Genomic DNA, 15,167 nt, shown 5'->3' on the forward strand with positions numbered 1-15,167 from the left:
CGTTGCTTATTTCTTTATCCGTCACGCCTGGCCACGACTATCGATAGCTCAGCATATCGATAGGACCAATTTTACTATGAGCATGTGCCTCCAATAGCAAGACAATAGCAATTTGTTGCTTTTTCTGTTTTAGTTTTTTTTTTTTGTGGTATTATTACTATTATTAATACATAATAGAGACTACAAACTTCCGAAATGTCATATTCCAATTGACGGTGCTTATGTAACAATGCACGAACACAGGAAATAAACTTATATGCACATCGATCACCGCGTACGGATTACTGTCAAAGCTCTTTGCACAAATAATTGTATGTATCATGACGACAGCGACAGCAACAGAGGCGAGTAAAATGCTTGAGGCAGCATTGCAACAGATGGATGGCATAATATCCAATTCGGCGACTGCAGCAGTCAGTAGTCAGTCGCAAACTCAGCCAGGAACTGCAACTACGGCTTCTTTGACAAGTTTCTGTGAGCGTAATTTAATTTCGGCAACCAATGTCTTATCAACAGCTAAGACCCTGGCTTTGGCACTGCAACAGGTGAGTCAAAAGCTATTTGAATAATAAAAGCTGTAAGTGAGTTAGTATCGCTTTTGTAGGTTGGTTTAGCAGCGCCAGCTCCAGATCCAGTTACTGCAGCAATCATAAGCGATTGGCTGGAAACGCATATACCGCGCCAAGATTCAGATGAACGAATGCGTAGATTGCAGCGCGACAAGGAAGGATTGGCTCTACAATACCAAATGCTGGCGGAACGCGTGTCTGAGCAAGCGGACAGAATCATTGAATTGGAAGGGCTTCTAACGGAGAAATCGCAGCAGCTTTGCAGCAAAGAAGAGCAACTGCAGCGCCAAGTGATTTCACAATCGGCTTTAGAAACACAGCAACTTGAATTAATGAGTGCTTTAAGCGAGTTGAAACTGCATCGTACGGCACTTGAGTGCGAAAACGAACTGAATGCCACAAATTGCAATATGCCCTATGGCAGCATGGGTAATCTAAACCAGAAGACCACGCCAGATGGTCGTTTAGCTCCCAAAACTCCGCCAACAGCCTTGCGGCATCAGATTAAGCCACAATTTCACAGCTTGCCACGATCACATGGTGGTGCCACAAAGCAGGTGCAGCGCTTGCAGTCAAGCACCAAGGATAACAATACCCAAACCCTTGATGTGAATGCCAACAGCAGTGGGAAACAACGAAATGTGGCGTTTGCCTCTAACGAACAAATTCTTATTGACGACAGTTTGTTGAACGATAGTGTTAGCCCAACTGATGACGCAATGTCTATGTATTCAAGTTTTCGATCCCAAACACAATCCACACCCTCGCCAAAGTTGCGCGAGCGTTCCGCGCGCGGATTGCGTAGCATATTAGGCAAATTGCGGCGTAGTAATAGCAGCAACTGTGAACTGACTGCTTTGGAACAGGCCGAGCCAGATGAATTCCGTCGAGGTGGCTCGCGTGCAACTGCAGGCGGCCGCATTGAATGGAGTGCCCAGACTCCATTGTTCACCGATGCTGAAAAACATTACAGCAGCTGGAACGCCCAGGAAGTTTGCAACTGGTTGGCGCACATGGGTCTTGGATGTTACCAGGACAATTGTAGGTGAGTGTGGATCGTATACATCATCGTTGATAATTATAATAATCGCCAGGTATTATATATTATATAATTAAAAAAATTGAATTAACTTTGAAATTGAGCTGAAGAAGTCACCAATTTTATATCTTTAGGCATTAACTATTAATATCTCTGAAGAATAGATCGATAGATTATTAAAATTTCCCTAAAAACAACATTGAGCTTAACTTTCCGTTTTCCATGATTGTTCTGTTACCAGAAAATGGCTGAAGAATGATCCATCGGTTTGTTTCTTCACCGCATCACCTGTCGATATCGAACGTGAACTTAATTTGAAATCCGTTCTGCATCGGAAGAAAATCTTGTTGGCCATTGATGACATAACAAAGAGGGAGTTTGATGAGCTGACAATAAAGGCTGCGAAATTGGATGTGGGCTGGGTGCTGCGCTGGTTGGATGACATTGGTTTGCCTCAGTACAAGGATTACTTTTTGCAAGCAAAGGTAGATGGGCGCATGCTGCATCGCTTAACGCTCGAGGATCTTTCCCAATTGCATGTGAGCTCATGCCTACATATTGCTTCATTGCGATGCGGTATTTTGTGCATGCGCCGCTTGCGCTGGGACCCTGAAGGTCTGATTCGACGCTCCACCAGGATTGTTGATCAGAGCGACGAATCCAATAGTCCAGAAAAGGAGAGTGTTGATTTGTGGACCGCCCACCGAGTAATGGAATGGCTAAAAACCATAGATTTGTCTGAGTATGCTCCAAATCTACGCGGAGCTGGTGTCCACGGAGCACTGATGCTTTATGAGGAAAGATTCAACGCCGACTTATTAGCTGATTTACTGTCGATTCCGCCAAGTAAATCTCTACTACGACGCCACTTGGCAATGCATTTTAAGGAGTTGGTTGGACGTACCATAATACATTGCAAACGCGATGCCGAAGCTGCACCCGGCTATCTACCGCTGACGATTACGGCCAAATTGAAACCACCAAAGCGCTCCCAGTTTACACTGAAACGTCGCAAGAGCGCAAAGGGACAAGCTGAGGTCGATTGGACAGATTTAGTATGCCCGATGAACATGGTTGTCCCTGCCATGTCCCTCAACGCAGAGGCGAGCAAAGACCACGATGGCTCTTTGAGCTCTAATTAATCGAAACCTATGAGCATAGCAAGAAGTATACTTACGAGTAACGTATTGTTAATTTAGTTTTAAAACTGACCCTGAAACGGATCAACTTTCGATCTAACGAAAATGAAATGCACAGTTGCACGAAATGAATTGTATTCACAAGAATTTAACGTAGCGAGCGATTTAGTCGACCTCTAAGCAATTTATGGTACCATTACCAAATGACCAAACAATAACGTATTAACAAAGCAGGCTGCTATATGCACAACTATACTAATACATACCTATGTTGAATTTCGCACTTTTTTGTACGAAGACCACAAACAAGCATTGACGTCTTCCAAAAAATGAAGTATTTAAATCATCATATATATTATTGACCTGGAAAGCAATCCGAAAGTCTGGCATAACGGAGAATATCCGAGTTTATTTTTACTAACACTATTTTGTATGTTATTAGCTCCATAATTAAAGTATATAACGCATTTTTACAGAACCACACGTTTTCGATTCTCTGGGAACGAGCTGATACTTCGATTGAGGACTCCATTGAATTTTACAAATTGTGAATTGGATTAGAATTGGACTTTATTGTTAACAATAACATTGCTTAAATTGCTGAACGACTTGACGCGTGGCATTTAATTAGAGGCTAGCCAGCTTGGACGGAATCAACATTGTAGTAGATAATGGCTGTCTAGCGAGAGCATCTTTCTCGAGAACTGTTTCTTAAATCTATCAATCTTTGGCAGTGTATTCAGAGTCGTAGTAACTTGTGTAAAGCTTGTGCGGGACCCGCTATGTGACTTGCTTTGCTGTAGCCTGCATTGTGGCCAAATTATCTACTCCTAGGCCAATTTGCCCGACTAGTATATTCTCGAGAACGTTGTGCTGATCGCGAGCAACAACATCCTTGCCATGGTGATGCTTGCAAATATCACTCTCCGGTATATGGTCCTTCCAGTTGCGGAAAAGGTAACGCGTAAACTTCTTCAGCTGTCTGAATTTGCAATACGTGGCGCCTTCTGCCGATTGCAGTTGTTGAGTTTGTATCAGAAATCCTTTTTCCTTAAATGTCTTTTCAAGTTTTTCGCGCTGCTTGGAGCGGCGCGACGAACGGCCCCTCTTTGCTGCTGACGTTGTCACCTGCCTTGGGCTCGCAAGTGATCTGCTTAGCTGCTCAGGGGGCTCCATTTGTTTATTGCAATCCTCGGATTGGAGCGCTGCGTGTTGCATGGGACTATGGGAGCTGGAGTAGTTAGAGGGACTTTGCGAGGCGACTGGCACCAGGCTGCTGGGCAAGAAAATAGACGACGTTGGCGATTCTGGTGGTATGTGCAGCAGTTCCAGGCTGAGATCCGTGGAGGGCGGTGGTATATCAATATATAGTTTATCGTTGCTGGTGCTGGATGAAGCGGACGTCTGGTACTGCTGTTGCTGTTGCTGTTGTTGTTGTTGCTCTCGTGATATGAACTCATAGCCTCGCAGGTTCCTGTCGCCGGTGCCATTGTAATAGCGATAGTTCCCTTCGGCATCCACCGACAGCATCTTCTTCTCCTCCAGCATAGGCTTAGCCCCGCCCGTAAACTTAAACTTGCAAATGCTGACCTCAGTAGAGGGGCTGCCGTTGTACTCGGCCGGTATGGGGGGGATAAAAATCGCCGATCGCTTACGTTTCCGCATGACAGGTGGCGTTACGGTGTCGATCGACAGTTCCAGCGGCTCTCGCTTGTTGGGTGAGGTGGTGATGGTGGTTATGGTGTCAAAGAACCCACTAGGTATTGGAATTTTCAATGAGAGTTGATTATCTTTTTCAATGGTCTCCACTTGTACGCCCAAGTGGCAGTTGCCCATGAATTTTTGATGGATTAACCCCACAGGCTGTAGCAACAGTTTCTCAGACACACTGACCTCATTCTCTCTAGCAAATTTAATTGAAATAGGATTCATTGATCCTGTTGCATTTGGTAAGGGTGTTGCACGATGTGAATAGCTTCCACACTCCGTAGTCGATGTGGCTGCATTGGTCCCTGTCGACGGCTTATCGCTGTCGCCGCTTGAGATTGAGTAACGATCACTGGATTGATCCCGAAGACAGAGATTCAGTGGTTCCTCTAGTGGAACGGCAGCTGCAGATGGGCTGGGCCCAATACGATGTGGGAGTATCGACGCACTTCCACCGGCTGGAAGCTTAGACTCAAGCAGTGGACCGTGCTGAGCGGACGTGGCCGGAACGTTGGTTGGGACGATGGTGCCATAATTCTTGTAGATCAAATGACAGATGTCCGCCTTCTTTGGCTTGCGGCCTCGTCGGGGCTTGTAGTTATCCAAGGTGATCTCGCCCATGTAAGGCAAGTCAGCGTATTTGATGGCACCCCGCTTCGGGCTGGACACCTCAACCACGGACTGTAGCGGCTGAGTTGCGACAACCCGTATTGACTCCGATGGTTGCTCTGATCGAAGGTCCTTGCACAATTCCTGTTCCTGTTGCTGCCGTTCCGCACTCCGTTGAATTTCGGCTATCTTCTTCAGCCAACTGCGTACATTCTCGTGCGACTGGCTCTGCGGCGGATGTGTGACTTTTACGGCGGGAGCTGCAGATGGAGCTGTTCGGGTGCTGGACAAATGGCGTCTCTGCGTTGCCTCATAGTGGGCAGCGTATTCTGCCGGCAAGGCTTGGTGGTGGAAGCGCAATTTGACAGCACCTGCATTAGATGTGGGGCGTTTCTTTGATTTACCCTGTCGGGGTACTCTTTGCGTAGCCACGGCTACCTCCTGCACCGGGATGGGTCTGTGGGATTTCCTAGCATTCATTAGATTAGCCTTGAGCTGTTGCTTTGTGAGCGTGCTGCATGTGCCATGCTGCATTGTTTGCTGTTCCTCCGTTCTGCGAGCTAGCAGCGTCTTGAATGGGTAGTCCTGATCTTCATCGTGTGGATCATTGCTGGCTCCGTGCGAGATCAATGGATCATCGGATCCCTGTAGCAGCAGCTTATTGGTATTCAATGGATCCAGGCGCATGTGATCAGTCACTGACATGTGCTGCCAGGCTTCCGCTTCGACGATCTGACCTCCATCCGGGTCTAGCCTAATGCATGGCAGTATTGTAGCAATCATGCCGTTTGCCGGCACCTGAGGTAACTTGTGCGATCTTATTGAGCTGTTGCACATTTGTGATTTGTTGTTTTTAATGCTGCTGCTGTGGTCACAAGCTTCATAGGCCATGACCTTCTCCCGCGTCAGATCCTCCATGTTACGCTCTGCAATGAAATAATTAAGACATGTTACATTCTGCCATCCCAATATGGAATAAATCGTAACTATGTTTTATTGAGACACACACACTTTTCACATCTCACATTTTTCACACGCCGGTCATCGTCATCGTCCGATCGTATCCGTATCCGTCTCTATCGGCGATGGTGGTGGCAACACGGGAATTCTATTTAAATGCTCTACGAACTGGCAAGTGGCGCTGTATCTCACACACACACACACACACTCACGCACAGACATACATGCACATGCTTTTTTGAGAGAACGCTGAAATTTGTTTTTGTACATGAAATTCGATTCCCTAGACGAAAGTCTATGACCATAAAAGGCTTAAATGCAGGCAAACACAGAATCGTGTGCCAATGGTCATGTCCGACGGACGGTTTGAGTATTGATAATATCACTTTAGTCATAACAATGACGGTGCTCACATTTTGAATTTATGCTGTATAATTATACCTTTCTCCTTTTATTGTTAGTGCTAGACTAGTTTATCATTGAGTCAGGCAGACTGATTGCTGGATTGAGTATTGAGTGGGATCCCTTTATGAGGAGTAGCCAAAGATTCACGCGTTCTCTATCGCACTGGACTGGTTTGCTGCATCGCCATCGCGCGCGTGTACATCGTGTTGACATCCAAAACTCAACTAGTTGCGGGAAAGTCACGAAAGGCATCATTTTGAAAATATGCTCCTTAGATGGACCGTAGCCGGAGACGCAGGCGCAGACGGAGGCAGAGGCAGAGGCAGAGGCAGAAGTAGGAGAGAGCAAACACGCCCCGCCACACAATAGACGAAGAATATAACGCTGAGCAGGCCAAATGAAAATCAAATTAAATTCTTCTGTTTCGCTCTTTTTTGTATTTATCATTCGTGGCTGCGGTGCGTTGTCGTGCCCGTCTGTATTTAACGCCAAACACGAAGATATTTCGTGTATTCATTTTTAGAAAAATCCAACTTGTTGCCGCGATGCTCGTTTCGCGTTGCTCTGCGGGCATAGAGCAACCAAACGCGATAAAAACACGCCGGACAAACCGAATTATATTTCGTAAAATTTTAGTTTTGACTTCATTTCAGATTTCATTCATGAACTATTGGTTTTTGTTTACGGATCTAGAGAAACAGCTCGCATGTTAGTTACAGCTATTTTGCAACGTAGTTGAGCTAAATATAGCTCCGTATGCTTACCTCTTAAAGGGTATCACATATTCGATCAATTTTCACATTTCATACTAGCAGCTGCATCATTCAAGGTGTGTGCGAGCAGCGTCCCAAAGTTCTTGATTCTTCGCATAGGTATTCGCTCAGTTGATATCGCGATTATTTATAGACCTATGTGAGACTTCAAGTTAGGGCATCTGTATTTTGCCTTGCTTCTAGCGTAGGTGTATGTGGCGGCTTATTATTTTCCGAAAAGGAAAAATGCCCTCAAAATATATGTCTCTGTTCGTTTATTTCGGGATGTATGTCTATATGTATATTTCTACATCTATATATGTATTTAGAAACATCCACTCTTATAGCTCTAGCTATATGCGTGTTTTACTGTGTGTGAGAATATGGGTCATAGTGGTCTCCTTTGATACAAAATTGAGAATCGTATACTTGATATTGGATCACAATTTAAAATTGATAATAAGTATTTGTAAAAACTAAACTTTAAGAGTGTATAAATTTCTTAGAATTTACTTATATGAATTTATCTTCTCTTATCTTTCTTACTTATATTATATTTTTAATAGGTGTTGAAATCATTTACATTTTTACTAAAGCTCTGAACAAATTGTCTCCTTGGAAAAATCTGAAAATGGGCTTCCCTCCTTTTATGGTATATGTTTGTCTATCTTCAAATGCTACTGACTTACATTAGGACGGAAGAATCGATAGATGGGTCGAGCATATTGTTTATAGCATATCTTGTGAGTGAATGAAAAACAATTTCAAAATATAAGAAATTAAGTCATAAAATATACAAATAGGCTAAATAAAAGTTTACTCCCTTTATATGCAAGATTTGATTTTGGAAAAAATTTAAATTTTTTTGGCTTGTGAATAGGAAGTATCTGTGTAGTCTACTATTCGACATGCTAAATATGAAACAAATTTAAGATTTTTAATTTAATTTTTTATTATTTAAATTGTGAAATTGTGAAATTCTGATTTGCCATATCAGCATATACAATATTACATTTGTTATTAATCCATTATTAATGATATAGGTAAATAATTCTTTAATTTCTAGCAAAACTCATCAGTGGTGATGCAGTTTTACACATATTTACTATTACAAATTACATAATTTGTAGGTAATACCTTAAAAGCCGAAGCTTCACTTAAATATAAATTACAAGTTAAAACTTGGAGAAATAGCTTCTAACTCATTGAGCGGAGGCATAGACGCACCTTACCGAAAACCAATATACTCATCACATTTCCTGAACGAGTATTATTAATCGGTTCTAACCGGTCTAGCGCTCTCCGGATGTGATTTCAGATCTGGAGCTATTTGTAGGTTGAATTTGATATTTTACATGTAGCATAAAACTCCATTAAATCGATTAATAAATTATTATTGTTGTCTTATATTTCTCTTATATTTGGGATACTCTCCTTAGAATTTCACATTATTTAGTTTAAAGTTCAATTGCAAATATTGCCGTTATATTAATGGAATTATATGGGAAATGGGAAATCAGGGTACAATGGTTTTGTTAAAATGTATGTAACAGGCAGAAGGAGGCGTGGCAGACTCCACAAAGTATATATATTCTTGACCAGGGCGACGAGCTGATTCCGTCTGTCTGTCTGTCCGTATGTTTGAACGCGTCGATCTCGGAAGATATAAGAGTACATTATTAAAACTGTATCTCCTATATTTTTAAAGCGAGAGTCGTCAAATTTTAAATGTTAATTCATATGGTTTATATAACATTTCGATTTTTATTATAATTCACCCCCACCCCTATATCCTCCCACTCCCCCTAAAATTGTAAAAGGCGTATTTCAATACGTTCGCAAATGTTATAATCACGATCTGAAGACATCCCATAGACATGAAAAATTATTAAACAATTAAGTTCCCATAGTAAGCCCACACTGCAGCCCATGCGTGTTTGTGCGTGCATCCGTATATGTGACTGTGTGTGTTTCTTGTGTAAGCAGAAAGACGCGAAGAATTATTGGAATATCAGTTCTTCGAAGGAATCAGGGGATTTCCTCTCTCGACTAGAGCTTTCATATTTGTTTAATAAATAACATTACGATATACATACAGAATTTATTGAACAATGTTCTTTAAATTAAATTGTGTTTGTGTTTAAATTGTCAAATTATCATGAGAATTGTCGTCAAGAGAATAAATTTCCTCTAAGAATTGGGAAATGAAATGAAATGAGTGCATATCTTTTCGAATTCCGTTTATAAAGTCGCAATTACGATTAAGTTATCAGGTTATATTAGGATTAGATAATTTGAGAACAATTACTTTTCTCATGTGATCGTATTGTAAACCAATTTTGAAGTGGCAATTCTGTACAGGAGGTATACAATAAACTTAATCCAATCAGTCGGTTTATTTTTATCACTGTATTGGTTGTAGGAGTGATGATTGCCATAAAGCAAACAAAATCTTGAATTGTGGGTATTACACAGGCAATGTCTAGACATCACCATCATATTTGTACTCCATTTGGCAATGAGTGTATGATGCAGTTTATTCGAGTTTGTTCGCCTGCTCTTTTAGGTCAATAAAGTAGAAAAGTCTATTATTGACAGTGGGTGGGCGAGTTTACAAAATATGCTGTCATTTGGTACGTACGTATGCACATAGTTGACTACTCGAACCAGCTAACCAGGTACTATTTACATTTACAGATTTGGATGGCAGTGGTGCTTACATCACCATCGGCAGTACTCGGCGAGTGGCTTTGCAGTCCGTAGGTTGGTCAGAACATTGGCGGAGTGTATGTATTGCACATCTATCTGGTTCTGCGACTGCCACAGTTTCTGATAATATTTGTATAAATGGCATTCAACACCATTCATTTATTTCATTTTGTTTTTTGTTGTGCTTTTATTCAATACCTGCTGGCGGGTACGTACATATTTGTATTTATGGCCATAACTGCCACTTTGGCCGCCTACGCGCTGCCTCGCTCGCTGGAAGAACAACAACAATACCACAGAACGGGAAGAGCCTCAGCGGGCAGAGGAGAGCGGCTTATGCATGACAGCATGATACGCATGTAGCACAGGAGCTTTCTCATCAATAGCTTTTACAGTGCACAATTCACTTCAGGGGGTGCACTTCGCTCAACATCTAATTGATAATACATATATTAAAATTCTCTTCACGCACAATGCAAAACTCTCATCACTAGCAAATCAAAAATTACGCGCACTACCGTTGATCCGTTCGCGGTGGCGGCATTGCGACTGCGCTTGCAAGACATTTAACGGACGCAAATTCGCATGCGCACAGCAGCTGATTCTGACTGACAGAGCTGCCAGACTAGCAGGATTTGAAATTAACTATTTGCATATTTTTTGAATTCATTGACAATATGCCATTTCACGAAATATAGATGGACAGCAGCTGTGTGATAATCGTATTTGACAGATGTCAAAATTCGGATGCTAGTATTAAAAATAAGTGTGTTTACGCTTATAATATGTAATATATTTATATTTTACTGTTTAATGTGGAAAGAATAAAATTAATCGAATAGAGAAAATGTAAGCTGCTTCTTTCACACACTCTACAGTTTTGCACGCACTGTGAACTTGAAATTGATATTAAGCAAGCAGTGCACTCGTTAAACAAGCAGTTCATTTGCCCGCAAAATGCAAACACTTTAATATAAGACAGAAATAATGCAAAAAAAAAACTTATTAAGAATAAAATTAGTTTGCAATGTATTTATTGTTTAGGCATATTTATTTGCGTCCGTCGATATTCTTCATATATCTGAAAATTTTCGATTTTTTTTTTACACTTACGTTAACTTCAATATTTTGGCAAATTCTTAACAAAAAAGTTTTTAAAATTTGTGTGTGCTGTGTATTTATTCACTCAATAATTAATAAATAAATTGTTCACATCAATTTTTGTTCACATCAATATGCGAATAGCTGGTATATTTTAGGATATTTTGGTTTATTTTTCAGAAGAGCAAGATAGTAAACTCTTGTGTAAACAGTTTCCATTGTTTCCATGAAATTTATTTCACAATCTCTGTTATATAATTATATATTTGTGAATTTGTTCAATGTTATGATATAAATACAATATTAGGTAAGTCGGAGGTATTTCAGTTTATGAGTTTTTCTTTGTCAATGTTATATGTATATATAAGCTATTATATATATTGAATAATTTGATCATACGGATATTATGTATATTTATGTATAGGTATATATGCATATGTAAAATATTAATTTACATTGGAAAATTGAGAAACTAAACATTTGATTTACAAATACATATTTAAAATGACATTAGAAAAGTATTAGATTACAATATTTTATATGTATATATATGTATATATATTTATATAGTTTAGGATGAACATTTTCTCCAAGTCTTTTAAATATAAATTAACTTTTGGTTTTATCAATAGCAGTTGCAGTAAGATAATAAGTGATGCATATATCATATATTTATATAACATGTTTTCATATATATATATATATTTTTTTTAATGGCTTATATAAACGTGTTTACATGAAAGGTATTCATATGTATAGCTTATATATATAGTATATATTTTACAGTAAGCTTGTCCTGCATACATCCAATAATAGTACAACATCAAAAATAGAATAATAATATTGTTGGAGTAGAGAAAATAATTCAATTATTTTCTTATAAACTACATTCATGTACATGCAACATACATATATCCATGTATGTATGTTAGTATTTATGTATGTAGTTAACATCGACAAATAGTAAAGGATTTACGTGTCTATCGTTGTATATGGAATATTCGTAATAATTACCAAATGGTGCGCTGCTTGCAATGAAAGGAACATTCTGTTAAGTAAACCATTTGCATGAAGTTCTTGGCGTTTCATTTATTGCATAGTATCACTAACCACATACCATCCCTACATACGCCATAGCTGGACTTAATCAAGAAGATTCAGCATATTGCAGTAACAAGGAGAACGCAGACAAATTCATGTATCTGCATATGCCTAAATGCTAAAACACGGACAACCAATCGAATCTAATTGTGCGCGACAGCGCGAGTCGAAAATGCGATGGTGTTATATATTAGCAGAGCTTCTCTTTGGAAGTTTGATTGCCATTCGTGCATAGCGTAGTGCGAGCTATGAGGACTGTCAGAGCAGCAAATGCTGCGCATGAAGTTGCTTTGGAAAGTCAGTGGCAAACGATTGTAAAACTTTCTTTTGTATTTTTACGTTGTATGGTTAGTTATAGCACGTAGGTTGCCTACTTGCACTCTAAACTGTCAACCATTGGCACTCACTCAATGGCGTACACACACAATGCGCTCGCACATGGGTGCAACTCATACTGACGCTTCGAAAAGGACAGCAGGAGCAATTTGTCAACTGTCGCCGCTACAAAGGAGTCCGTCAGTCTGTTGCTGTGGTCTAAGCAAATTTCAAGGGTCGGTGATTGACGACCGTTTGAGACTTAACGAAATGCCGTTGAAATGTTTTCATATTCATAATTATTAAAGAAATGCACACTTGAATTCTCTTCGTCAAAGCGAACCAAAATGTCAACAACTCCGCTGACATGCCCCATTCTTACTTCAGTCGGATCGGGTCCTTTTTCGTATCCTTTTCTTTAAATTGAGTCCGGAATGTAGATTGAATGAAGGTTGGCTGCTCGTTTCGTTCGTGCACCGTAGGAACTTTTTGGTTGAGCTTGTGTATTTGTCGTTAAGTAAATATAGAATATATGCGTATATATATAGCAATAGGAATATAGGGTTAAACTTTGGACACCATAGGAAAAAGCCTATAAAATTATAATTATTAGCAAATAATGGCATATATCTGAAATAGCTATGCGTAACGCTTCAGATATCCCTAGGCTGGTTTTCAGCTCTTGCTTTCAGGTGAGATTTGTACTTTGAAAACCGCTCGATGAAGTTGGTTTTGCGCTCTTGTTACACCCTGAACTCATTAAAAATGGAAATCAGTATATATTGTTTTTTTCAGGTGAGATTTGTACTTTGAAAACCGCTGGATGAAGATTTGAATTTGTTTTTGTTTGTCTGTTTGTTTGATACTGAAACATATTTATGTTAAAGCCATTCTTAACGAATGTAGTGCCACATGGCTGTGGGCTTGCGTGCATTGTTAATCATGTCGTGCCAGTGCTGACAACCAGTTCCACTTTCCTGGGGGCCAAGTCCAAAGCAGCCGATTTCAGTTGCTTCGCTACCCGCACCAACCACATAGATCTGCACATATTAAAACAAGATATTGTGTTACAATTGACAATAATGACCACGAAAATCTCACCTCAATGGCGGAGCTCTGTAAGTAATTTGATTGTAGATTGAATGTAAATGCCTCGTTCCAAATGGGATTGCTTAGGTCATCGGATTTTGAAATGCTTGTCTTTTTCTTCTTTATGCGCTTTCCGTTTTGTATCAGATATATCTAACATGAAGTCGTTTAATCAAAATAGATATTCAATTATGTTCAAATTGTTGCCGTACCTTGACATACGGCTCCTGAATAGTATCCAAGTTTCTGGCTTTCATTATTACAATGGTCAGACGTTCTGCCTGTGGAAGGAAGTTCAAGGAGCAGAGCAGTTCTGGTCGATCCTCTTTAGGTTTCTTGGTGCGCAGCAAGTCGCCCCATATCTAGGTCGAATAAAATAATAAGAAATACCAAATATCAGAATATTTTCGGAAATCATTGAGCACAATGCTTACCTCGACGGACTTTGATAGATCTAGGCCACCCACCGAAATACGAACTTCACCAATAATGTCGTTGTGCGAGTATCTATCGTAATCGAGAACCTGCAGGACCAGCTCTTTGCCCTGCAGCTGATCACGGGAAACCGGAAACTTGAAATGCTGATCGAAGTATGGATTCGACTCGCCGCGGTGTATATGTGTTTGACGCTTGCGATTATCTACATCTGGCTGAAGCATCAGACGCACGTAAGGGTCCCTGAAGCCGCCCTCCTCAATGGAACTCAAATTGTGCGCTGTAAAGGAATTCAAAGTGTTAAAGCTTTAGTTCCCAGATATGGAAGCTAAAATGTACTCACCTTCTATTAAGTGAACCGTTAAATCGAATAGGTGGTAATCATATTTTACCCGCAAGTGCAAACGGCCCACAGCATGGCTAGTTTCGGGGGCCGTCAGGTAGATCGGTCCATCGGGCATTCGGTATAGGTCCGGTTGTAGGGCACCCAGAGGCGAAGCCGGACCCACAGTTGGGTCAATGCCGGGCTGAGGACGTGGAGGTATGAGCAGTGGGGACAGGCAGCGACCAGTATTCACGTTCATGCTCATGCCCTTGCTAACAACAGATCCAGCACCACCAGTCATAACCATATTCGGTGCAGATCCAACACCGACCCCACCAGATAAAGAGGCTAGGCTGCTCTGGGAGGGGCTTGGGGTCCGCATAACACTTACATCAGCTGAAGCCGGGCTGCTGCAACGAGCATCCAGCGAAATAGTTCGCATGGGACTGGGCGAACGGGCCAGATGGTGGGGAAACGCTGAATCACTCGGAAGAGAACTTCGTCCGTCGGGACCAAACGTCCTTATTTGGGGTGAAGATCCGCGATGTCCCTAATATTTGACATTGCGTTTTTATTATTAAACATAGAGCAAGAGTTAGAGAATAGAGTTTTGGAGGAGTGAACTCACCGACTGCCGGGACGGAGCGCTATCCATACTGCTCTGACTGGATATTGAGGGTGTGCGCTGTAGACGCGGTGGAAAGGAACGGCTCTGATGGTGCAAGTGCAACGGGCTGTGAAATATCTCAGCAGGACCACGCAAAATGTCAGATGGAATCGGATTGGTCGGTACATACGGGATGCCATGAAGCTGTGTGGCCGGTTGTATTGTGTGTGACTCCTTAGAAATGTTGACTTCCTGCAAACGGCACAAATTCGAATATTTAAATTTGGGACTAATGCGGATGTGAT

The 15,167-nt window shown here is 41.0% G+C and overlaps 3 protein-coding genes across 10 annotated transcripts in view; 1 reads left to right on the top strand and 2 right to left on the bottom strand.

Moving 5' to 3' along the window:
- Positions 1-69: 69 nt before the first annotated feature.
- On the top strand, positions 70-10,112 carry LOC6583569 (liprin-beta-2). Of its 2 annotated transcripts, none has more exons than XM_044009548.1 (3): positions 70-545; positions 605-1,614; positions 9,878-10,112. In XM_044009548.1, the coding sequence occupies exons 1-3, from the start codon at positions 321-323 to the stop codon at positions 10,011-10,013; spliced, it is 1,371 nt and encodes a 456-aa protein (XP_043865483.1). In that variant the 5' UTR covers positions 70-320; the 3' UTR covers positions 10,014-10,112. The 2 variants fall into 2 exon arrangements, with proteins under 2 accessions (XP_043865483.1, XP_002009235.2); XM_002009199.4 differs by lacking the exon at positions 9,878-10,112 and adding an exon at positions 1,850-3,225 and having other exon boundaries at positions 77-545.
- On the bottom strand, positions 3,300-7,070 carry LOC6583570. 4 transcript variants are annotated; one of them, XM_015162928.3, is made up of 2 exons: positions 6,465-7,070; positions 3,300-5,989 (listed from the first exon to the last, which is right to left on the bottom strand). In XM_015162928.3, exon 2 carries the CDS (start codon positions 5,979-5,981, stop codon positions 3,528-3,530), a length of 2,454 nt encoding a protein of 817 aa, XP_015018414.1. In that variant the 5' UTR covers positions 5,982-5,989; positions 6,465-7,070; the 3' UTR covers positions 3,300-3,527. The 4 variants fall into 4 exon arrangements, with proteins under 4 accessions (XP_015018414.1, XP_032586787.1, XP_002009236.1 ...); XM_032730896.2 differs by having other exon boundaries at positions 6,437-7,070; XM_002009200.4 differs by lacking the exon at positions 6,465-7,070 and adding an exon at positions 6,089-6,275.
- An 809-nt stretch (positions 10,113-10,921) lies between the features above and the next one.
- LOC6583571 (synaptotagmin-5) overlaps positions 10,922-15,167 on the bottom strand; it is a 40,341-nt gene continuing 36,095 nt past the window's right edge. For all 4 annotated transcript variants that reach the window (XM_015162932.3, XM_015162930.3, XM_044009549.1 and 1 more), the window contains 6 exons: positions 14,884-15,114; positions 14,274-14,805; positions 13,930-14,210; positions 13,708-13,857; positions 13,508-13,648; positions 10,922-13,446 (listed from right to left, as the gene is read on the bottom strand). In XM_015162932.3, coding sequence (XP_015018418.1) covers positions 13,300-13,446; positions 13,508-13,648; positions 13,708-13,857; positions 13,930-14,210; positions 14,274-14,805; positions 14,884-15,114 — 1,482 coding nt within the window. In that variant the 3' untranslated portion in view covers positions 10,922-13,299. The remainder of the gene's footprint in view (positions 13,447-13,507; positions 13,649-13,707; positions 13,858-13,929; positions 14,211-14,273; positions 14,806-14,883; positions 15,115-15,167) is intronic.

This window comes from Drosophila mojavensis, unplaced genomic scaffold, assembly GCF_018153725.1.
Source record: "Drosophila mojavensis isolate 15081-1352.22 unplaced genomic scaffold, ASM1815372v1 contig_74, whole genome shotgun sequence".
Taxonomy (NCBI): Eukaryota; Metazoa; Arthropoda; class Insecta; order Diptera; family Drosophilidae; genus Drosophila; species Drosophila mojavensis.

What these genes read in the sequence shown, in the direction of transcription:
- LOC6583569 (XM_002009199.4), top strand. Translation starts at nt 321, where the DNA reads ATGACGACAGCGACAGCAACAGAGGCGAGTAAAATGCTTGAGGCAGCA. An exon ending in TGGCTTTGGCACTGCAACAG is followed by an intron (nt 546 to 604) that starts GTGAGTCAAAAG and finishes TCGCTTTTGTAG; the next exon opens with GTTGGTTTAGCAGCGCCAGC. An exon ending in TGTTACCAGGACAATTGTAG is followed by an intron (nt 1,615 to 1,849) that starts GTGAGTGTGGAT and finishes TTCTGTTACCAG; the next exon opens with AAAATGGCTGAAGAATGATC.
- LOC6583570 (XM_015162928.3), bottom strand. Translation starts at nt 5,981, where the DNA reads ATGGAGGATCTGACGCGGGAGAAGGTCATGGCCTATGAAGCTTGTGAC.